The following is a 25,391-nucleotide window of genomic DNA, read 5'->3' on the forward strand; positions in this document are numbered from 1 at the left end:
GCATGGAATGGCCTCTGGGTGTCAGAATTTAAGAAAGCATGGGACAAACATATGGGATCCCTTAGGAAAAAGAAGAGTTAGTGGTTATGGAGGATGGACAGATTGGATGTGCCATTTGGCCTTTTTCTGCCATCATGTTTTTATGTTTCTATCTATACAAGTCAAATAACACAGTTTGGGTTTAACTATGCAAGCTCCATTATTCTTGTAAAAGCTTTGAACTGATGTTATTTTTTTCCCCTAGGAGTATTGGGTGCCAATGCATGGTCACTTCATAAGTATATATTTCTTAAGAGCCAAACTAATTAGATGGAAATACAGCAGAGCATTGCAGGACATGTCACTATGTTACAGCTTGCCATGGACAAAGACAGGAGAGCAAATATTAAAAATGGGTTCTTTCTCTCACCCTGAAGGAGAATTGTGATGCTGCTTAGTGAAAATCTTTTTCTCCAGTGACAAGCAAAGGATACACAGGCATACTTGATGGTCATGTCCCCTGGATGGATCCATTTAAGGTGCTCTCTTCTAGCTCAGAGACGTTTATTAAAATTTTTTTCAAAGAGGGTATTAGGGAGCCCACATAAGATGGAGGTGTAGCTCATCAGCTCCCGCAACCAGCCTTATAGTTTTACTTATGAAACAGCTACATAATTTAGAGTATGTTATTTTTTCAACTCTAAATTGAGTTTTCTATCAACTCTGGAGCCAAATATCTGAAACCAGATCCTCTTTCTCCAACAAAGGAGAAAGGAACTAAATCTCAGGTCGACAGCATGGCTAAAGTTGCTGATACAGATTTCTGTGCTGCTAACCAAAAGCAAAACTGATATAAAGGATATAAAATATGAGATTATCCAATTTACAGCAAAGATTTCGACAGTGGATGTGTGGCTGATCACTTTGGAGCAGAAATATAAAATTGTGGAGGAGGTAACCTCACAACAGTGGATGCATCATAAAGCTATTCAGGAACTTGAGGTGGCACTTGAGGACTTGGGCAATTGAAATTGCCGCAACAATTTGTGCATAATCCCCTGGATTTTATGTAGTTTGATTTAAGTTGCACACGCAAATCCAGGCGTATTCTGGATTTGAGCATGCAACTTAATTACTTAACAAGCTAATCAGCGCCAATAATTGCCAATTAACTAGCAATTATTGACACTAATTGGCATTATATTTATGCGCACAACTGTCTAAGCGTATTCTATAACATGATGCACTTAAATTCTAAGTGATGTGGAGGGGCATAATCGAATGGGGACGACCATCTCTAAGGGCACCCATCTCAAGGATGTCCCAGCGAAGGGGCAGGGAAACTGCTATTACTTACCTGCAATGGAGGTTCTCCATAGACAGCAAGGGAATGCAGCCACACTTTTTCCACTCTCCATCCCTCTTCTTCAGCAGGACTTCTTGCTTTGATATGGACTGATGTGGAGTGGGAGGGGCCAGCATTGGGTGGGAGCTCAAGGACTTAAGTTCCCTGAGCTAGGGGAGAACACTGCAAATGGATCGGCCTAGAGGACTTCATCAAGTATGGCTGTATTCCTTTGCTGTTTGTGGAGAACTCCATGTTAAAAGTAAGCAACTATTCTTTTCCCCACTTTAGGTTTCCACCTCCTTACTGCCGTGGCTGAACAAACCTACTGCTGATTAAATCATTGGCATGGTTACCAGCCACTGGGAAACTCTTCTCCCTTCTATCTACTCACTAGTGAGATCTTCCAAATCACTGGTACAGTTGCTTTCCTATGGGACTGAGACTTCCTGGTTTAGGAAAAGGAAAAGGGGAGGGGAATATGTTATATATTTTGATTCGGTGAGAACAGCACAAAGGGGAATGCCTAAAGATATCCTAGGTAGTTCAATGCTGGAAGGCATTAGCGCTTAATGAAGAGTGCTTGTGCAGTCTGCATTGTGTTTGATCTGTGAGCAAGAAGACTTAGGCTGGGTGCAGAGCAGATCTAGGTTGCAACCCACAAAAGAACTTTGTAAGAATTGCATGTTGAGACTGAGCCTTTTCTGGACTGTGCAGGTAAGAGAACCTGGGTGGGAATATAAAGAATTATTGTATACTAGTAAAAAAGGCCCATTTCTGACACAAATGAAACGGGCGCTAGCAAGGTTTTCCTCGGAGTGTGTATGTTTGAGAGAGTGTATGTGAGAGTGACTGTGTGTGAGAGAGAGAGTGAATGTGCGAGTGTGTGTGTGTGTGAGAGAGAGTGTGTGTGTGAGAATGAGAGTGTGTGCAAGTGCGTATGTGAGACACAGTGTGTGAGAGAGAGAGAGTGTGTTTCACATAGATACAGTGTGTGAGACACAGACTCTCTGTGAGACTGAGTGTATGAGACTAAGAGAGTGTGTGAGTGACTGTGTGACACATAGAGAGTGAATGTGATAAAGAGTGAGACATAGAGTGTGTGAGAGACTGTGTGAGGGTGAGAGAGAGAAAGACATTGACTGTGAGAGAGAGAGTGTGTGTGTGTGACAGAGATACCCCCCCCCCCTCTTTCCCTCTCTCTGGTGTCAGGCCCCCCCTCTCTCTCTGGTGTCTGAGCATTACTGTGCAGGATGCTGAGCTCTGGCTGTGCTTCAAGGAACTGACCAATCCTATTTAATAGAATGCACTTCCAACATTCTGAAGCCGAGAAACCTCGTGTGGTTGGTCACTTCTGCTTGTGACGAACCCGGAAGTACATGATGTCAATTCAGGAGATGGATACAGAGAGCAGGAATGCCTCAGCCATGCAATCAGCTTCAGAATGTTGGAGGTGTGTTTTATTATATAGGATAAGTGGTGCTAGGTTCAGAATCTTGAGGTATTGACATGGAGGGGAATACTTTTGTTTGTTTGTGATTGATTAAAGAGTTTGGCATCTTAAAGAGCTTTGCCTCTGTGTTTGACCTACAGAGGAGAAGCAATGGGTGAAAGAAAGGGGGATGCCCCTGTCCTTTTTGCCAGGAGGTGGCGCTCTGCCATAGCATGTGATACTCACTTAAAGATAAATGTATCTCAATCATTGACTTGCCTAGCAGACATTTTTGATTTGTAGCAGGCTGAAGCAAGGTTTTCCTTCTTTTTGTTCTTTTGTCTTTGTTCTAGACAAGCAGTAGCATGGTGATATGTCCCACAGTGCTATGCTGTATTTCCATCTTGTTAGTTTGGTTCATAAGAAACATATCCTGACTGAAGTAAGTTACAGGCAAACTAGAAATATGTCTAGGGCCCAAATATTTGACAGAGAGGCGGAACCCTGTCATGTGTCTTACACCTCCTGCAAAATCATCATGTTTCATATTCCACTGTTTTCTGATGATATACTCCTGCTGGCAGGCTGAGTCTGTGGGCAGTATTTCTTACCTGTTCCTGCTACCTCCTTTCTCCTCCTGCCAGCTTCCCTCTGAAGTTATAAGTGTGGCAAAGTTTTAGACATTCTCTCCTCAGTCCACCCCTTCTGCAGTCTCTTCCAGCTGACCGGAGAAGAAGGCAAGCAGTGCATGTTATCACCTGCCAGCTTCACCATGAAGTCAAAAGCTCAGTGTAGGAGTTCTCACAAGATGTACTATGCAGCAGACCTTGACAATTTTTCATTAAATCTTGGAGCCAGTGGCTGAGACCTCTCTGCTTCTCCTTACCCATCCCTCTAACATTGTCCCCAGTAAAGCTGAGGGAGAATGGTGCAGAAATCCTCCTCCCAGAACAACAGTAGCTCTTTTAGAAACTGATTTACTAAGGCTCTCTCCATGTTTTGTATTCTGTGTCTGTGGGCCAAGAAACTAGTAAATCGGTCCCTCTCTTTTTCTCATACCCCCAGCCTTCACCCATTCTGTCTTGCTCATAACTCCTCAGCCTTCACCCAGTCTCTCTTGCTCATACCCCCCAACCTTCACTCAGTTTCTCTCTCTCTCTCTCTCTCTCTCTCATTCATACCCCTAGCGGCCTTCACCAAATCTCTCTGTTCTGCCCCTCTAGCCTTCACCTATTATCTCTCCTCATTCCCATACCCCTCCTCCCAGCCTTCACCCAGTCTCTCTCATTCTCATATCTGTCACTCCCAAGCAACTAATGTTCTTGGGAGTCTGCCATCTATTTCTCTTGCCCCCTCAGAAATAACACATCTTCTGCTTACAGACCACGATTCAGTTAACTGTAAGCTTGAACCACTCAGTGGAGGAAATTTGGGCTGGTTTCATGGTTGCAAGTCCTGTAAGACTTTTTTTTTGCACTACATGGCTCAAGCTTACAGAGAGCCAAATCACAATGCAGAAGTGGTGGATGTGTTGTTTCTTACAGGGCACTGCAAAAGCAACCTGGTGACCAGATAGGTCTGTATTTGAAAGCATTGGAGTGGAGGGGGGGTCAGTTCTTACAGTTATATACCTGGTCAACTGGATAAATTACAAGCTTCTAAATTCCATAGACAGTTACTAGTAAAACTTTAGTCCTGAGAACCTGGTTAAGAAGAGATGGAGTTGGAAGTGGGCAGAGGTACAGGTTTCCTTTTAATCAAATGACATTGATATTAAGCATTATCAGGTTAAAGATAACTGGTTAAATTGGACCACACAAACAGCAGTCCTATTAACCAAGAAACACAGCTAGTTAACTATAAACTGCTACATTTAGTAGTACGTACTATAACTGGTAATGCCTCTGAATATCTGGTAAAAATTAACTTTAACCGGACAAGATGCTGATGAATATTGACCTCGTTCCTATGGTCATTCCCAGGTGGCTGAAATCAACTCCATTAGTTTTCAGTGGAGTGTGACATACATCGCTTGAAATTTCCATTTCTCTCATTTGATGTTAACGTTTGTTGGGGTCCAGATGGTGCTGCAGCTTGCTCGTTGCCCTTGTATGTATCATTCTTTTCATGCTATGCTTCCTTTCCTATCTCTTTCTCTCTCACATACATTATTTTTTCTTTGGCAAAAGATCTTAAAGTTTGGCGCACTGATCCTGGCTCCATCTTTGACCTCGATCCGCTTGAAGATAATATCCAGTCTAGGAGTCTTCATATGCTTACTGGTATTAGTAAAATCATAATACTTTGTTGTTTCCTAATTTTAGAGGGGTTAGATTCAAGAAATATGTGAGTAATTATTTTCATTACTCAGCGGTAAACATTTGGAATGATATACCATATCACATCAGATCTATTTGGTCTTATTTTATTTTTGGAAAATAACTAAAGACTTTATTGTTTTCAGATATAGAATCAATTTAGTTTAAATTGCCATTTTTCTGTAATTCCATCTGACTGAGATGTTCATTTCTCTTTCTGTAATCCACAATGAATCCTATAGAGATATAGCGGAATATAAGTTATGTATGGTATGGTATGGTATAACATTTCTTTCCATAATAATCTTTGAAAGCAGGCTAATTGTCTTTCTGTTTGGACTCAGTTAGATACCAAGAGGCTCATTTTCAAAGCACTTAGACTTACAAAGTTCCATAGGCCACCATGTAACTATGTAAGTCTAAGTGCTTAGACTTTCATAGTTAAAGGGCCCCAAAGTTGCTTAGAGGCATATTTTCAAAGTGCTTTGAAAATATGCCTCTAAGCAACTTTGGGGCCCTTTTACTAAGGCGCAGGAGGGCTAACGCATGGGTAGTGTGTGCCAAATCAGCACTACTGCTGGGCTAGCACGTGTACCCGGTGGTAATTCTGAGTTTGACGTGTGCCAAAATCCATGGTAGAAAATTAGGGGGTCTCTTACGTAGGCGTGCTGGCATTTTTAGTGCATGGTAAAAATAGATGTGCGCTAAACGCTAAAGACACCCATAGGAATACATTGGCATCTTTAGCATTTAGTGTATGCCTATTTTTAACACTCGCTAAAAACGCCAGCGTGCCTATGTAAAAGACCCCTTTATTTTCTATTTTATACCATGGGGGTGTTCCTGGCATTAATCAGCAGTTGGCGCATGCTGCATGGTTACTGTGCAGGTAGCGTGTGAGCCCTTACCGCTGTCAATGGGTGACGGTAAAGGTTTAGGCCGTACATAGGCATGCTCTAGTTTTAATTTCAGTCCATGCCTATTTCCTGGCCCATTAAAAAAAAAAAAGCCCTTTTTCCCAACCGTGGTAAAAAATGACCCAGTGCACACCCAAAACATGCGCCCACACTACTGCAGGCTTAGTAAAAGGACCCCTTTGTAAGACTATGTGCTTTGAAAATGAGCACCCTAGTGTACCTGAATGTAACTCATCTTGAGCTACAACTAAAAATGGCACGAGTCAAAAGCCAAATTAAAAAAAAAATAATAATAAAGAGGCACACTTTTATAAATGTGAGGGCACTTGTACTTATTAAAAATAAGTTCTCAGAATTGTTTTATAAAGAGCACATTGATACCTGTTCTGCTTTTATAAAATAGGTACCTTTTTGAAATTTTACTTGGGTATTTCCATTTGGCACATCCCTTGATCCTCTCCTGGCGTTTCACTCTTCCGATTCACCTCTCTCCTTTTAGTGATACAATTCTCAAAAATCTGCTCACTTTGTTAAATATATGTGTACATTTTTTGGAAGAGCATTTGTGCACTAAAGTGGGTCACGTGCCAGGTTGCCTTTATAAAATATACATACAGGGGGAGATTCTATATATGGCGCCTTAAAAATCGGTGCTGAAATCAGTGCCGACTAAGCGTATTTTACAATCAGTACCTAGATTTAGGCGCCAATTATAGACTATGCTTAGTTGATATTTCAGCGCCTAAATCTACACACATCCAATTATACCATCAAAAACTAGGTGCGAATCCCAGCACGTAGATAGGCGCACTGTGCCATATTCTATAACTAGGCATGTAAATTTCAGAACACCCATGAAACGCCCATTTCCCCACCCATAACCGAGCCCCTTTTTGCCTGCATGCGTTAGAAGTTCTTCACACATCGTTACAGAACACGCTTAGTGACTTGAGCGCCTGAATTGTAATCAGTGCCAATTAGTGCTTGTTAAGCATAGTTATAAAATCTGCACCGAAATCAGCGCAGATCTGTAGGCGCGCTATATAGAATCTGGGGGACAATGGCATATACATTTTACATAAGTACCCTCTTATAAAATTAGCCCTCATCCCCCGGATTCTATAAAGCAAGCCTAGAGATCCGTGCTGAAATCCAAGCACATTCTGTAACAACGTGCATAAGTTAATTAGCTTAACAAGCCAATCAGCGTTGTTAACAGTACTTAAGCAATAATGAGCACGAATTGACAATTAGAATTTACGTACACAGCTCACTAAGTGTATTCTGTAACCTACTGCGCCTACATTTTAATGCGCACAGGCAAAAAGGGGCGTGGTTATGAGCGTTTCAAAATTTGCGCGTGTTGGTATAGAATATGGTCCTCTGCTTCTAAATCTACACGCTGGGATTTATGCCATGTTTTCATTGGTGTAAATGGAGGCGCGTATTTATAGGTGCTGTAATATCAACTAAGCATATTCTATATACCAATACGCTTAGGCGGAAATGTTTTCCGTGTGGATTTTCTAGGTGCCATATATAGAATCTGGCCCGTATGAGGAAAGGTTGAAAATGGCCCTCCATTTAACCCAGCACAGTTCAAGTCAAACTCTGTTAAATTCCTGATTTTGTTGCTTCTCCTGTCTGCTTCTGTGATTTCCAACCTTTTATTTTTATGCTGCTTTTAATCGTACAACCATTTGCTGTTATGTCCTTTTCCTTCTTAGAAAAAGCAAGTCGTTATAGTAAACAGCACCGTTATTCTGGGAGTGTAGCTGAAATGAGTCTGTGGGATGACAGGTCAGAACTGTCTGATATGAACCCTAGTTTTTCCTACTGCAGTGAGGGAACGAGGCCATCGGATGAAGGAGGTATCCATGGATTCCTGCTTTTTCCACTAACAACACTTGGGTCTTAAGCTGAGAAGACCATCATTAGTTCTAGCAAACTTACTGATTGCACAAAATATTGCATGTGTGTTTGTGTGTATCTGTAGTGCACACTTCTCTTGTACTCGTTTGTCTTCACCTTTCAAAACTTACGGAATGCTTCGCTGGCCAAATATTTGGCTACTTCACTTTTTTCCCCCCCATGGTTCAAAAAAGAATATATTTGATCAACATGTGTATGGTTTGTTTTGCATGGCACAAGTTTGCAAATCAAAGTCTTTATAATTACCACCCTTACATGGAAGTATATACCGATTTTCAAGTGTACCTGTGCCTTAAGCTACATGCTGATTGTAAGAGAGTAATTTGTAACAGATTGCCTAGGTTGGCACCAGTATATCTTGATGAAATACCAGCACAAATTCTGCTGAAATCATGTCTTAATAGAAGCCATGGACATTTTTGCCTGCCTGGAAGGAGGAGTAAATGTTCGTGTATCAGGTAGCATGTAAATTGTGACTCTGCTCGTGAACAGACCTACAACATGTGTTTTAGTCATTGCCTATACTTGTATAAAGGCACTTTACGACTACTAATCATTTCTATATTGCTACTAGATGTACAGTATGCAGTGCCGCACACATTATATGCAGGTACTTTCTCTGCCCCTAGAGGGCTCACAATCTAAGTTTTTGTACCTGGGGCAATAGGGGTTAAGTGACTTGCCCAAGGACACAAGGAGATGCAGTGGAAATGAAACCCAGGTTGTCAGGATCAAAGCCTGAAACCTCATTTAGAATATTGTGTACAATTCTGGAGACCGCACCTTCAAAAAGGTACAAACAGGATGGAATTGGTCTAGAGTGTGGCTACTAAAATGGCCAGTGGTCTTCATCATAAAGCGTATGTAGACAGACTTAAAAGATCTCAGTATCATACTTTGGAAGAAAGATGGGAGAGGGGAGATATGATAGAGACATTTAAATATCTACATGGCATAAATGCACAGGAGGTGAGTCTTTCCATTGAAAGGAAGCTTATGAATGAAGGGACACAGGATGAAAGGAGACAGAAGTAACCTGAGGAAATACTCCTTCAGGGAAAGGGTGGTGAATGTGTGCAGTAGTTTCCCGGTGAAGGTGGTAAAGACAAAGATTGTCTGAATCTAGAATGCTTGGGACAGATACACAGGATCTCTAAGCTAAAGGAAGGGATAATAGATGGCATGGATGGGTAGACTGGATAGGCCATATGGTCTTTGTCTGCCTACATTTTTTGTGTTTTCTTTGTTTCCAGTCATTGCCATATTCCTCCTACATTAGAGTCCAGTGTGTAATTGCCGTTATAGAATACAAGTGTAAGTCCGCATTTTAGTGCCTAACTTTACTTGCAAGCACTTAAGCTGTTAGAAGATCTGTTTATACCTTATTAGGCATTACCTGACTACCCTTTTAATGCTATGCTTTATATAAGCAAGAGTGGCCTAGTGGTTAGGGTGGTGGACTTTGGTCCTGGGGAACTGAGTTTGATTCCCACTTCAGGCACAGGCAGCTCCTTGTGACTCTGGGCAAGTCACTTAACCCTCCATTGCTCCATGTAAGCTGCATTGAGCCTGCCATGAGTGGGAAAGCGCAGGGTACAAATGTAACAAAAATATATATATAGCTTTGCTTGGGAATTATGGCTTTTATTTGACTCAAATTAATGGGTACACAGATTAATTAACAAATTTGAATTAAGGTCTGATTAAAGAAATATGTGGAAACTTACAATCTCTGTGTTTCAATAAAATGTTATCTTTAATGTTTCACATAGAATCAATACCACATATTTACTCTGGCTTTACCCCCTGTTTGGTGATATGGACTTCGACTGTGCTATCTGCTGTAAGGCTTGTACTGTTCCAAAAAGAGTCTGATTTAAAAACAGAATTTCACTGTAGCAGAATTTCTGGTGTTAACTCAGTTTGAATAGGAATTTCTCACTTCTGTCCAGGGAGATATCCTCGCTCTTCTCTTTGGCGAGGCATCTTTCTTCATGGCACATTTTTCTAGTCCCTCTGCTTGGCTGGAGTCCACCATTTTTCACATACTCTAACTCACTCTCTCACTCTTAGTCACTCTCATTCACTCTCCCTCTCTTACTCATATCTAGGAAAACCCATGTTAAATAGGATTTGTCCCCATAGCCATTAATAATATGTCTTGTCATTGGCTGTTGACAGGCTAACATGGAAGTAATGGAGCTTAGCAATACATGATTGTTCCATCTTAATGAGGATTATGTTATGGGTCAATTGGTCCTATGATATAGATGCCTAGTCAGCTTAAGCATACACAACCCATTCTCTAATAAGCCCAGTCTCCCCAGACCTACCCTCTGACCACCTTCATGGGAGGGCATAATTGTCCAAGATCATAATGACCCTAGTGACCTTGCACCACAGTTCTTTTGTCCTGTGATCTTGCCTATAGTAAAAAGTCTAGCTCCATGTTGCAGCGTTCTTTGGTACACCAGCCTGGATCAATAATGCTGACAATTTTATCCTAAAAATACAGTTCAGGCCTGGTCTGGACAGCTAGAATGCAAAGCCTAATTTAACCTAACTTACCTATAGACCCCAAACTACCCCAACAAAGCAATGTCAAAGGCTGATGGAAATGCCCAGGTTGACTATATAGGAAGGCCACATAGAGGGGCATAATCAAACGTCGCTGGCGAAATAGGTCGCTGGCGATCTATTTTGGCGGCAGCACAACAGCTGGCCGGAACCGTATTTTCGAAAAAGATGGCTGGCCATCTTTTTTTTCGATAATACGGTTTAGCCCGGCCAAATGCCAGAGTTTGCGGGGTTTGAGATTGCCGGTTTTGTTTTTCAGCGATAATGGAAAAAAATGTCGGCCATCTCAAACCTGGCGAAATCCAAGGCATTTGGTCATGGGAGGAGCCAGCATTTGTAGTGCACTGGTCCCCCTGACATGCCAGGACACCAACCGGACACCCTAGGGGGCACTTCTAAAAATGTTACAAAAATACACAAACAGCTCCCAGGTACATAGCTCCCTTACCTTGGGTGCTGAGCCCCCCAAATGCCCTCCAAACCCACTCCACACAACTCTACACCATTACTATAGCCCTTATGGGTGAAGGGGGGGTTTTGGGGGGGTTTAGAGGGCTCAACACTTAGCACCACAAGTGTAACAGGTGGGGGGGGGGGGGGGGATGGACCTGGGTCTGCCTGCCTGAAGTGCACTGCACCCATTAAAAACTGCTCCAGGGACTTGCATACTGCTGTCAGGGAGCTGGGTACATTTGAGGCTGGCATAGAGGCTGGCAAAAAAGTGTTTTATTTTTATTTTTTTAGTGTGGGAGGGGGTTGGTGACCACTGGGGGAGTATGGGGAGGTCATCCCCCATTCCCTCTGGTGGTCATCTAGTCAATTGGGGCACCTTTTTGAGGCTTGGTCGTGAAAATTAAAGGCCAAGTAAACCCGGCAAAATACTGATTAACGCCGCTTTTTTTTCCCATTATCCGCGAAAGCCGGCCATCTGGTAGCCACACCCATGTCCTGCCTTCGCTTCACCGCCGACACGCCCCCTTGAACTTTTGCTGGCATGGCGACGGGAAAGCGGTGATGGTGTCAAAAACGCCGCTTTCGATTATACCGATTTCGCCGCTTGTGCGAGATCGCTGGCCATCTCCAGATTTATGTCGGAAGATCGCCGGCGATCACTTTCGAAAATAAGCCTGATAGACACCTATTTTTAGCCTGTTTTTATAAAGACACATAGGTACCTATATATCTTTATAAAATACTAGTGTAATCTGCATAAATTGTGCCCCTCAAGTAGGTATAAATGTCCACACGTAGATTATTTAAGTAGTTGCATAAATTAGCCTATTTTATAATCTACGGATCCGATATTCAGCTGGCACTGATCAGGGTTTTGCTGACCTCCACTGGCACTAAACCCAGAAATTCAATTCTGGGCCATGTCGAGATACTGGCATTGAATTTCTGGGTTTGCAGAGCCAGCTAACACATTGATGGTTAAGTTCAATATTCAGCACTTAGCTAGCTATGGGTTATCGTATAAAGATAGGACTGATTTTTATGTGGTCTTATTTATGTGTTTAACCTGGCCAGTTAAGTTCTGAATATCAACACTTTGCAGCCAAGTGCTGACTCAACCCCCAAAATAGCCAGTTTTGAGTTCAGCGCTAACCGGTTATTTTCAGCAGTGTTAATAGTATTGCTGAAAATGACCGGTTAGCCCTGAACATTTCTGGCCAGTTAAATCACATTGAATATTGATCCCTACGTGTGTACTTGTGAAGTATATCCGTTACATCATTGCGCTCACTTTTATGCTGGTCAACAGGCTATTAAAGTACACATGTGGCCACGTATGCACAAAATGACTTTATCAATTTACCCCCTATAAGTCCCAACTACTGCATGAGTTAGTAGCAGTGAATGCAGCTCTCAAGCTAGATCTTTGAGAGTTATCTTAACTTCTCCAGGAAAAGATGCTAAAGTACTAGGTACAGGTGGTAGGGAAGTTTATGATTCTACACTTCTCACTTCCAGAATAGCCATACATCAACTGCCAACGATGTATTACCATCATTCATTAATGCAGAAAACATTATTCCTTTTGAGCTCTATTCCTCAGGAGTATACCCCTCAGCTTTCAGCCTTGTTACATAACATCAAGGAATGAAATTTTCATCTCATTCCATTGACTTATGATGCTTATGAGACATCTTCCAAAACTACAGGAGTAATTCATTGGTACTCTTAACTCTTTATAAAATAATAAGGGTAGACAGCAGAAATCATAGCCAGATTGGAAGTGCAGACATTTAGGACTGCTTGAAAGCAGGCATAAATGTCTCTAAGTAATTTACTAATGTGCATTTGCAGCTTGACTGCAGACTAATGCTGTAGGCCAGTGCGAACAGTTAGTGTGACGCCTTAACAGTCAGTACACAGTAATTTCTGTATTAACCACCACCACCTTAATTCTATATAGTGCGCTACATGTTAGGCTCCAATTAGGTGCCTAACTTTAGATGCTCAAAAGGAAAGCACTGAAATGGGAGTAAACTGCAGTCAAGTTCTACAAGTTTGTTCATTCATTTCAGTGTTTGTATACCGTTTAGACCTAAGTGGTTTACAGTTCAATTTTACAAGTACAGTTGTTCAAATGGCTCTGGGAATCAGAGATATTTGTAATGTAGTGCTAGGTAGAAGAGATAATGAAGGTATGCAGGGTCCCAGCATGTATTCTGCTAGCTGGGAAACTAGACAAGGGAGGGCTTTCTTGTAACAAAATATGCTTTTATTTATTCTGCTCTAGTATCTCAATGCTAGAGTAGAAAAATATGATTTATATGTGGTTTTACAGAGACAGTGCTTCTAACAATTGGAAAGGCCTCAGAAGCCTGAGTCCTCGCACCAAAAATATGGCAGGAAGTTTCTAGCCTACATCACATATGTACATCCCCCCCGCAGGTGTGCACTAACGGGAGAATTCTGTATATGGCACCAAACATAGACACTAGGTCCACACAGAAACTTCAGCATGGAAAAGCGTTATAATGGATGCAAGGTGCCAAAATGGGGCAGAAATGGCAGATCCACGCAATTTCTGCGCAGATCTGCAAAGGGAGCATGGCCATGGGAGGGGCATGAGTGGTTCAGGGGCATTTCCTTAAAATGTACACAGCGTTATAGAATAGTGCGGATCCATGCCAGCTTGCATGCCGGGATTTACACCTGGTTTCAGTTAGTGTAAATCCTTGCACCCAAAGTTGATTGCAGATTCCAATGCTATATGCTATTGTATAAAGGGCATCGATCCCAGAACGCCCATTATGGAACACCATTCAGCACTGATTTTTTTTGGTGCCAAATTCTGAGCACCATTTACTGAATCCAGCCCTGAGCGACTCTGGTGTGTAAATGATAGAACAGCATCCAGCACTTATGCACATATCTGCCAATTATTATTATTTGACCACAACACAATCTTGTATTTGTTATCAACCGAAATGGCAAACGCTATTAGGGTACTTTGTAAGCCACATTGAGCCTGCAAATAGGTGGGAAAATGTGGGATATAAATGTAACAAATAAATAAAATAAATTATTGGCACCTCTGCTACACATAGAGTAAGTGCGGCACCCAGTCATAATAGCCCTGACAAAATAGCCCCAACAAAACTGCCTTGTAACAAAATAACCCTTGACATTTCACACCCTAACAAAATGGCCCCTCCCACAAAACAAACCTTGACAAAATAGCCCCATTAACAAAATAGCCCCCTAAGAAAAAATAACACATTACAAAAAATATAATAAACTACAACTGAAATCTTCACTGATAAAGACTCCTACCAGCATTCAATTGCATAAAACATATATAAATAAACAAAATTCTATAGCTACAAACTGGTGTTCATGATCTGTTCTGCTATTTAAAGAAACTAGTCTTCATCAACATGCTAATTTAAAAAAAAAAAAACTAATATTGACATCATTTTCATAGTCTTACCAACCTAATCCTGTTTGGCCAGGTAAGATTATTAGGAAAAAAAATGCAGTCCCAGATTCTGGGCAGCCTGATCAGGCCCTTTTGTTATGTGGCTAACTTGTCAAGGGTTATATTGTGGGCAGGCCGTTTTGACAGTGGCTGTTATGTCAAGGACTATTATGTTGGGAGCTTCTTTTGTTTGGAGCTTCTTTTGTTTGGAGCTTTTTTGTCGGGGCTATTTGCATAGCACAGGCATGCACTTGATGCCCAACTTTAGGTTCCAAGTTATAGACTGAGGGGTAAGTGTGTATTTTCTATTTTGCAATGGCACCACACGTATACTTCAATAAATGTACTGGTCTGCATGTACACCTGCTCTAAGTCACATGTAAGTGTGATCTAACTGCCTGTTTGAACCTGGACATTGGAGGAATGATTGAGTGGCCTATTGTGCTTGTCTCGTTGGTGATTAAAACCACTCAAAAAAGCTTCCCTTGGACATCCACTTTTGTGAAAGTTTGCACTTGAGTTTGTAAATTGCAAAATCTGCCACATCCACGTGTAAATGCAGGCATTCACACATGGAAAGGGTTAAAGGGTCATGGATTTGATATGCCACTTTTCTGTGGTACAACCAAAGTGGTTTACATTTATTATATACAGGTACAAAGCCTAGAGTTATGCTGCTGCTTTCCTGAATGTTTCTTAGTAAAATGACTGCTCCCACCACATGTACCACCAAATGCTTTCCTACCTAGAAAATTTATTCAAAATCAGGTTTAGCTATTCATGTGCACACAGAAAGTAGCTCCTTCACAATTAAGTGTCACCGCTGCTGTCTCTTCTTGGTGCAAAGTTAGGGTTGCAATATTTGTGGAGACAAACAAGAGGACACATAAAATATATTACTACTCTGCCGTGCAGTGCCATACAGTCACCTTCTTGACCCCTCAAGAAATCCAGATTCTATAAGCAGTGAAAATACTGGTAAAAGTAATAAAAATGCATTTCTTCCGTAGTCTGCAAAATATAAAATTAGAAAAGGTGTACATTTCCAAAAAGCAAACATCCATGAGCAGCATGTCCCCCTTCCTTTCCCTCCCATCCATGTGCAGTAGGCTCCTCTCTCCTCTCCTTTTCATCCCCTTCTATCCTTCCCCCCATGTATGTCCTCCTCACTAATCTTCTTTCCAGCACCCCTCCCTGCACCCACACTCCATCCTTTTTTTACAGCCCCTCTCCCTCCACCTACCCACCTTCATGACTCCATCCATCAATCCACCCACCTCCCCTCCAGTCCTGAGTCAGGGTTCCCTCCCCAAACATACCTTGACACGCCCTGGTGGTCTAGTGGTCTCTTCAGGACAGGAAAGAATCCCACTCTTTTCTGTCCACTGCTGCTGACCTGTTTGTTGCAGCCGTTTCTTCAAAATGGCTACTGAGACTCTGCAGGAGTTTCGCAAGGCCGCCTCTTGAAGTCTCGGCAGCCATTTTGAAGAAGCAGCGACAACGGTCAGGAAAGAGTGGGGTTCTTTCCTGCCCCGAAGAGGCCACTAGAGCACTAGGGTGCATTAAGGTGCGTTCAGAGAGGGCACCCTGAGGCTGGGGGGGGGGGGGGGGTAGGGAGACCAGCCCACCCAGAAACCCAAACAGATGAGCAGGCTGGAAAAAACCACCTGGGCTCTCAACAGTCCCCTGAAAAGGAGGACATGTCCGGGGAAACCTAGATGTATGGTAATCCTATGCAAGGTGCTGATAGCAGAACCCAAATGCTGATCTGGACCTGAGCATCAGGCAATGATTTTTTGTGGTGCACTTGATTAGGTCTGAAGGCACACTGTTTGGGGAACATTGGGTGATAGTATGAAGCTCCAAGAGGTAGGAGTATTTTAATAAATATTTCTTCATAGAAAATGGTCTCTCAGTTTGGGGAATAAGCCTAGAGAATCCACAGATGTAAGAAAATGAAGGTTAAAGCTGGTTATGAAGGGAGGCCTGCAGTGTTGCAATTGGAAGGGAAATTGGCCAAACTGTATTGATCTTATGATCTTTGTATGCCATTGTAGCTTATGCCTGTCTCTAACACTTTTTTTATTTTGTTCTTATTTCATTGAAATATGCAGCCCCTGTGCTTCCTGGGGCATATCATCCGAGTCAACCCCAACAAGGATATGGATACATGCACCAGACTAGTATGTCTTCCATGAGGTCAATTCACTCACAGCCACATTCACCAAGCTTGGTAAGTAGCAAATTAAAGAACCGCTGTTTTCTACAAATCAGCTGTAAAATGAGGAATGAGCAATTCTATAACCTAGGTGCTCAAATTCACAAATGTGTTACGGGCTAGATTCTATATATGGTGCCTGAAAATCCACACAGGAAAGAAGTACGCCTAGGTATTCTCTAAAGTGCGCATAAATTTTATAGAATAGGCTTAAATTTCCACATAGTATTTAGAATATGTCGAGTGCCTCTCCACACAACTAAATGTAGTTGCGCCCATTCACGCCATATTTTACTTAGTATAAATCCCCGTGCCTAAATTAGGCGCAGAGTGGGTGTAGAAATGCCCATTCCCTGCCCAGGTATTCTCTAAAGTATGCCTAAATTTTATAGAATAGGCTTAAATTTATGCACGGTATATAGAATACGCCGAGTGCTTCTCCACGCCACCAAATTTAGTTGCGGCCATTTATGCCATGTTTTACTTGGTGATTTAAATCCCCATGCCTAAATTAGGCGCAGAGCGGGTGTATTCTATAACAATGCGCATAGATTTTACAAATGCTCATGTCCCACCCATAACCACGCTCCCTTTTCAATGTGCAACTTAGAATTTAGTGTTGATAATTGCTTAACATCCAGTTGACAGTGCTGATTAGCGAATTAAACGATTGTTATAGAATATACTTTGATTTCTGCACAGAATCTGGCAGCATATGTGTAGAGGTTTAGAATACAAGCATTTACAGATTTATGTGCACATATATGCACATAAATGCAAGTATGTTGCCAAGCGCTATTCTGCAAATATCTGCTTAATTTGCATAACATTTTTTTGCAAGAGACGTACATGGGGCAGACCATGGGTGGCACATAGGCAGGGGCTCCCTCAAGCACAGAATAATGTAGGTTACATGCATCCCTGCTTTATTTATGTTATTTAGTTATTTATTGGGATTTATCAACCGCCTTTATGAAGAGATTCACCCAAGGTGGTGTACAACAGGTACAGTTTAATATAAAACTCACAATTTTGTTAACAGCAGAACAATAGTAAAATGACTGAGTATAAACATAAATACAATAAATGAGGTAAACTTAAAAAAACAGCAAATTGATAGGACTATCGTGAAACAGGATCAAAAATATACACATTTTAACAGCACTGAAATTCAAATAACAGAGATATAATACAAAGCCAGCATAATACTAATGAAATATCTAATAAGCACATATTAGAACATTCATATAAGATTGCTATGATACTAATGCTTTTCTACAGTGCAGCTTACCGTATAGCTGAGGGGCCAAGTGCAAATATATAGATGGGGACAAGATGTGTGGTACAGATGGGTGGCTAAACTAAAGGCAATTTTCTTTGTACAGTTAAACAAGATATAAGGAACTGATCTAAGTTATAGTGGGGTCCTTTTACAAAGGAACACTAGTATTTTTAGTGCACACTAAATATAAGCACACACTAAATGTTAGAGTTGCCTATACATTTCTATGGGCATTGCTAGCGGCACTTGACCCAGCTTTCTGTCCAGGCTCCTATTCCTGGTAGTCTAGTGGTCCCTCTCCCTTTTCCTGATCCAGCCAGATCCTAACCGCCCCCTCAGTCCCCCCAGTGTTAAAACACAAAAATCCCTGGTGGTCTAGTGGGCTCTCTCCTTTCCCGCATGCCAACCTGCCACCTTGAGTGTAAAAAAACAAAACAAAAAATTCCCTGGTGTCTAATGGCATCTCCCCCGTGACATGACCAACACCTCCCTGCTTCCCTCCCCCCACATTATAAGAAAAGCCCTGGTCTAGTGGCAGCACTCCTCTCTGACTCAAATATTTTAAAAAACCTCCCTGATGTCTAGTGCCACCTTCTAACCCCTGACCCCTTTTCTGAGCCCCCCTCATATCTCCCCCGGAAATGAATGAGGCAAAAGGGATGCCCACTTGCTCCTGCCTCTGGCGCCATCAAAACGGCAGCACCCTGCTCCACATGGTGCATCCTGGGATGCACTGGGTGGAGCCAGCCTGCCATTTAAGGGTTGGCACTAGATGACAGTTTTTTTTAATTAAAAAGTCAGGGGGTGGGAAGGGTTGCCACTAAAGACCAGGGCTTTTTTTAATTCATGAGAAGGGAGGCAGGGGTCAATGGTCCTGTCAGGGGGAGGGAGGAAGGAAGGAGAGTTGATCATGAGTGGGGGAGGGTGCTGGAGGCAGTGGCGTAGGAAGGGGGGGGCGGTCCGCCCCGGGTGCACGCCACTGGGGGGGGGTGTCGTCTCCGTTGGTTCCTTGCTCCCTCTGCCCCGGAACAGGTTACTTCCTGTTCCGGGGCAGAGAGAGCAAGGAACCAATGGAGCTGACGCAGCTCCCAGCGACGTGGGCGGATCGGCCCTCCCGCCCACCCCTCGCTGCCAAAGTAAGGTAAAATGCGCTCCGAGGGGGGGTGCGCGCCGGAGGAGAGGGGCGCACGCTGAGGGGGGGCGCCGCGCTGCACCCGGGGGGGGGGGGTGTGTGCGGCGGCGACCCGCCCCGGGTGCCAGCCGCCCCTGCTACGGCACTGGCTGGAGGGACTTTGTTTTAAATTTTGATAAAGCAGGGGGTTGGGCAGAAGGGAGAGAAATGGGGGCCAGTGTAGACCATGAGGGCTGTATGCCGCCTCAGACTTGGCAATAGGTTTCTGGCATTGTGCCTTCACAGTAGAAATCAGTGCATAGCCTTGTATTGCTGCAAGGTAACTAATAGGCTCTTGATCGTACATTTTAATATCCTGTACACTGATGTCTACTGTGGGAGTAAACTTCAGCGAAGAAATCCTTTTTACATACAGCGGCCATTAACAAGCAGGTAAACTGCTGATTATCCACTCGCTACAGCCTGCAGTAGATTTTGGCATGAGTCCCTATGGTGGGATCACCCCAAAACCAAACTATATTCTTACTATGCTGCCACTATCCTTTTCCCAACTCTATATTTAAAAAAATTGGATTCCCTGTTGACCAGTTCTTATGTACTTAGAACATAAGCATAGCCATGCTGGGTCAGACCAATGGTCTATCTAGCCCAGTATCCTGCTTCCAACAGTGGCCAATCCAGGTCAAAGTACCTGGCAGAATCCCAAATAGTAGCAGCATTCCATGCTACCAATCCCAGGGCAAGCAGTGACTTCCCCATGTCTGCCTCAATAGCAGACTATGGACTTTTCCTCCAGGAACTTGTCCAAACCCTTTTTAAACCCAGATACTAACCACTGTTACTACATCCTCTGGCAATGAGTTTCAGAGCTTATCTATTTGTTGAGTTAAAAAATATTTCTTCCTATTTGTTTTAAGTGTATTTCCATGTAATTTCATTAAGTGTTCCCTGGTCTTTGTACCTTTTGAAAGAGTGAAAAATCGATTCACTTGTACCTGTTCTACACCACTCAGGGTTTTGTAGACCTTAAACATATCCCTCTTCAGTCATCTCTTTTCCAAGCTTAAGAGCCCCAAGCTCTTTAGCCTTTCCTCATATGAGAGAAGTTCCATCCCCGTTATCATTTTGGTTGACCTTTTTAAAACATTTTCTAATTCCGCTATATATTTTTTGAGATACGGTGACCAGAATTAAACACTATACTTAGCTCAGATTGTCATGCCCAACTTTGGATGTGAGGACTTATACCTGCTGAAACCTGGTATAAATCCTCACACCCAACCGATGGCAGTTGGGTGCAGAAATCCAAGTATTCAACCTTCTGTCTTCTGGTCCAATCTATGATACTGTCCCAGCTAGATTACTGCAACAGGATGCAAGGATCTGAGCCTCAAAAAACTAAACTATACAAAACATGGTGGTGCACCTGATTTTCAGGTCACCATGCTACCACAGAGCTTCTCCCTTGTTACATGTACTCTACTGGCTCGCCAGTATTAGCTTCAAGACCTCGACTCTCGTTTTCACTTTTCTCAAGGCCTATACCAAGAGTATTTAATCACAGTAATAGATGTCCCCCTGAGGAACCTTAGTGAGCACTCGTAAGTTTCTGACTCTCCACCACCCATACCACAAAGAAATATACTACAAATCTATATATGTTACATGTTTCTCTTATCTCTCAACCAATTATGTTGACAAATGCTCTATCATTAGGCATTAGGAGAATCACTGACTATCTAATCTTTCATAAACATTGATGCAGGATAATTATGTTGACAATCAGCACACGGTCTTCCTAATCCCCATCACTAGACAGGAAGAACTGCACCTACACCTGATCGCTATGTCAGGTCACTCCTAACCGTCACAAACAGCGAAGATGACGTGAAAAAAGAAGAAAAAAAGAACAGAAAAAACACACGACACTAAAAATGAAAAATAAAAACAGAAGACGACACAAGCAAAAATGGAAAAATACTATGTAGATTTATTGAGGTGATATGACTCGACACAGCTGTGTTTCGGCCCAATTGGCCTGCGTCAGGAGTCTGTTACACCATATGAATGTTATCTGGTGGTATCGGTCCTTGGAGGGTTTTCAGTTGAACGTGCCTTCGCAAACACTCTGCCTTTAGAAAGGCTGTGTGTAAAATTAGACACAAATCGTTGAAGGAAAGTCTGGTTTAAGAAATGGATCTGTATTTCGCTCAGATATCGGCACGCCAGCGTTAGCATTCAATAGTAATAATACTATTGAATGCTAACGCTGGCGTGCCGATATCTGAGCGAAATACAGATCCATTTCTTAAACCAGACTTTCCTTCAACGATTTGTGTCTAATTTTACACACAGCCTTTCTAAAGGCAGAGTGTTTGCGAAGGCACGTTCAACTGAAAACCCTCCAAGGACCGATACCACCAGATAACATTCATATGGTGTAACAGACTCCTGACGCAGGCCAATTGGGCCGAAACACAGCTGTGTCGAGTCATATCACCTCAATAAATCTACATAGTATTTTTCCATTTTTGCTTGTGTCGTCTTCTGTTTTTATTTTTCATTTTTAGTGTCGTGTGTTTTTTCTGTTCTTTTTTTTCTTCTTTTTTCACGTCATCTTCGCTGTTTGTGACGGCTATTGTTTTTTGCGAAGACAGGTTTCTTCTGTGTTTTTGATAGAGGTCACTCCTAACATCATCAAGTCATAATGCAAGGTTCATACACATTTAACATTAGCATATGTTGCTTAGATCAGTACCTCTTGCTCATTTGTTACAGTGTATGTTGCACATACTATTGCTAATTTTTGTTTATTGTTATTCACTATTGTACTGCTGGTTACTGTTGTTTGTTGCTAACTGTAAGCCTATTATTACAATGTAAGATACACACATTTATACTGTTAATTTTGTTATCATGTAAGCCACATCAAACATATTTTAGAAAATGTGGGATATAAGAACAAATAAATGAAAAAATGAAATTGTTAGCGCCTAATTGACAAATTAGTTTACGCACGCATCTGGGATCTGTGCCCAACTTTGGACGACCTATATAGAATCTGGAAAATAACTTACAATAATCTATAAGTTACATGTGTAAGTGTGAGCAATGCCATACCCACCCTTGTGTATGTTCTTCTCTTCAATACGTGCTATGTAAGATATGTACATATTTACAGAATAGTGCTAAGGTGGAATTTTGGCATTACACATACACATACATGCTTTATCATTATCATGTCACCCAAGATATTTTTGCAATACTAAATGTCTGTTTTCTTATATATTTCCACTATTCATGCCACATTGAGCCTGCAAAGAGGTGGCAAAATGTGGGATACAAATGTAATAAATAAATAAATAAATACATGTATGCCACCATTGTAATGAAATATGCAAATTAACACACAACTGTGAGCACTGCTTCCTCTAAGCTTAGCGGGAGTCCTCCACCTACAGTCCCGCCAGTGGGTGGTGCTGTTTCACTGTCACATTTCCAATAGTGAGAGATAGGCAAGCTCTCAGAATTCCAGGGAACCTGCCTGTCCCTAGTAATTGAAAATATTGAAGCATTATCCCCTACTGGTAGCAATGCAGTTGGAAGACACCGTCTCAGCTTAGAGGGAACTGTGAGCACATACTCCCAGATTCTATACAGTAGTCCGATTAGCACGTGCAACTTAATTATCTGAACAAACAAATCGGTGCCGATAACTGCCACTTAATAAGCAATTATCAACACTAATTGGCATTAATTAGAATTTACGTGCACAAGTGTCTACGCGAATTCTGTAAAGTAATGCGCGTAAATTCTAAGGTGCAGATTTGAAAAAGGGACGTGGAACGGGTGGGTCGTGGGCATTTCTAAAAACTGTGTGTTGTTATAGAATACACCCGGTCCGTGCTTAACTTAGGCATAGGCATTTACACCAAGTTTTTCTTGGCATGAATGCCCACTCCTAAATTTAGTTTTGTATTCTATAAACCACACCTAACTTTAGACATACTTTATACACCTAGGCATATTGTTTTCAGCGCCAATTTATAAATCGCCGTACATAGAACCTAGCCCATACTGTGTAAAATTGCCCTCATTAATTGGTGACTGTGGGGTCCTTTTACTAAGTCGCATAGGCGCCTACACACGTCCAACGCACGCCAATTTGGAACTACCACCTGGCTACCTCATGGCCCAGGCGGTAATTCCATTTTTTTACGCGCGTCGTAAAATATTTTTCATTTTCCGGCGCGGAGCACTAACTGGGCGGTAATCGGCAGTGTACACACGCTGACGATTACCGCTCAGTTAACGCGTGAGACCTTACCACTATGTCAGTGGGTGGTGGTAAGGTTTCAGACCCAAAATGGGCGTGTGCCAATTATTATTTTGCCGCACGTTTATTTTTGGCAAAAAAAAACCCACCTTTTTTACAGATGCACTGAAAAATGAATCTGCACAGGTCCAAAACATGCACCTACACTAGCACAGGCCATTTTTCGGCGCGCCTTAGTAAAAGGACCCCTATGTTAAGCTTATTTTTCTCAGCTTTTGCATCTGTAGGAGAAGTCTGTATCCAAAACCCTGTTGTTGTGTCCTATATAAGGATAACGTATACATTTTCTTTTTTCAGCTATTAATGTGGGTGTCTTCTTTTACAGAGAACATACAGAGCTATGTATGACTATAGTGCACAAGATGAAGATGAGGTTTCTTTCAGGGATGGAGATTATATTGTCAACGTACAACCAATCGATGATGGCTGGATGTATGGCACTGTGCAGAGAACTGGGAAAACTGGAATGCTTCCAGCCAACTACATTGAATTTGTTAACTAACCCATGACTCCTGTTTTTAAAAAAATATATATATATTTCCTCTAAACCTAACTATTTTATGAGGATTCTATCATAAGACACTTTATAAAAAATACAACTACTATTATTATTTAAAAAAAATAATCAGAAGATACCTTTAAACTACATACTCATCACTCACTCTGTAGCTGATGTAATAGGCTATATATCTGAATCAGAGAGGTCTTTTTTTTTATCTATTAAAAAAAAAATCCAAGTTCAAATACTGCTTGTACAACATTCTTTGAAAGAAAAGTTTTCTGAAGACCTGGTGCTGGTTCTCATAAAGATAAAAAGGTTTTGGTCCATTTTTGTTTCTTTGATTTGCAAAAGCTTTTAGGGTATTTCATAAGAAATGTATACAGAGACTTTTTAACAGTTGATGTGGGTTATTGAGAGTTGAATACCATTAGTTTAAAAGTACACACTAATGGTTTGAAGGCTATGTAATACAATGTTTAGTACCGAGGTCTCAGTTGTATAAACTGATTATTATTACTAGATGAAGAGGCAAGCAGTCCATGAGGTAAAAGAACACTGCATTATACTGATGTCTCTAAAAATGGTATCTTTATCAACTGGAATATTTTCTTATGTACAGCAAAGGAGCACATGTTTTTAAATCACTATCTGAATTATTAAAAGGTATATAAAACATATTTGCCTTAAGGTTGTAATAAATTGTATGTATAATGTTATTTTACAATTCATTTTGCCTAACAACATTTGTAATCCATGTTTTTAATCATTCTTGTTAACTGGAAAAGTTCTCTATTTTTAACATGTGATAACTTCTTTTTTTTTTTTAACATCTCATTCTAGTAGACTGCCATTAACAAAGTGAATAAGGTAGCAACACGCTTTGAATAAGGTTATTTAGTAGATGTTATGGGACCTACACCTCACAAAATCTTGTTGAAAAGTTATCTTGCTAGCACAAATGTTAAAAGCACCAGAAGAACTTGTATCATTAGACAACGTAGGCTCCAGAAATGTATTACTGTTTGACAGCGAACATTTAGGAGTCCTTTTACTATGCTGCGGCAAAAGGCGTGTTTTTGATGTTTTTTACCACAGCAGGTAAAAGGCCACGTGGCCATTTCAAAAGGGATGGTGATGGTAAGGGCTCCCGCGCTAACCTGGCAATAACCGGGCACCGCACGGCACTGCCTGAGTACTGCCGAGTAAACACCGGCGCTACAAAAATAAAAATATTTTTGTAACACTGGAAATGGCACGTGCTGGGGGTGGGAGCTACCACCAGGCTGCTGCGGTAGCCCAGCAGTACTTCTAGTTTAGCGAGCAGTAAGCCTGTGTTGGGCTTACCACCGCTTAGTAAAAGACCTCCTAAACGCGCTAATAGTAAACTTTATTCTTCTTCCTACATTCTTCTTAGCAATGGGTATATGTTGCCCACAGGGATACGATACGAGGGACAGAACTAGTCATGTGGCTTTGCGGGACACCTTTGTGTA

General features: G+C 41.8%; 1 protein-coding gene across 1 annotated transcript in view; it reads left to right on the forward strand.

Annotated features, from left to right (window-relative positions):
- The window catches only part of NEBL (nebulette), a 208,206-nt gene extending 183,239 nt beyond the window's left edge, over window positions 1-24,967 (forward strand). Inside the window, 4 exon segments of the mRNA XM_030201905.1 lie at window positions 4,946-5,038; window positions 7,719-7,862; window positions 16,543-16,661; window positions 23,722-24,967. Of these exon segments, the coding sequence (XP_030057765.1) occupies window positions 4,946-5,038; window positions 7,719-7,862; window positions 16,543-16,661; window positions 23,722-23,898 (533 nt within the window). The 3' untranslated portion in view covers window positions 23,899-24,967.
- The last annotated feature ends 424 nt before the right edge of the window (window positions 24,968-25,391 follow it).

The sequence above is a fragment of the Microcaecilia unicolor genome, chromosome 1 (genome assembly GCF_901765095.1).
Source record: "Microcaecilia unicolor chromosome 1, aMicUni1.1, whole genome shotgun sequence".
NCBI classification, from domain to species: domain Eukaryota; kingdom Metazoa; phylum Chordata; class Amphibia; order Gymnophiona; family Siphonopidae; genus Microcaecilia; species Microcaecilia unicolor.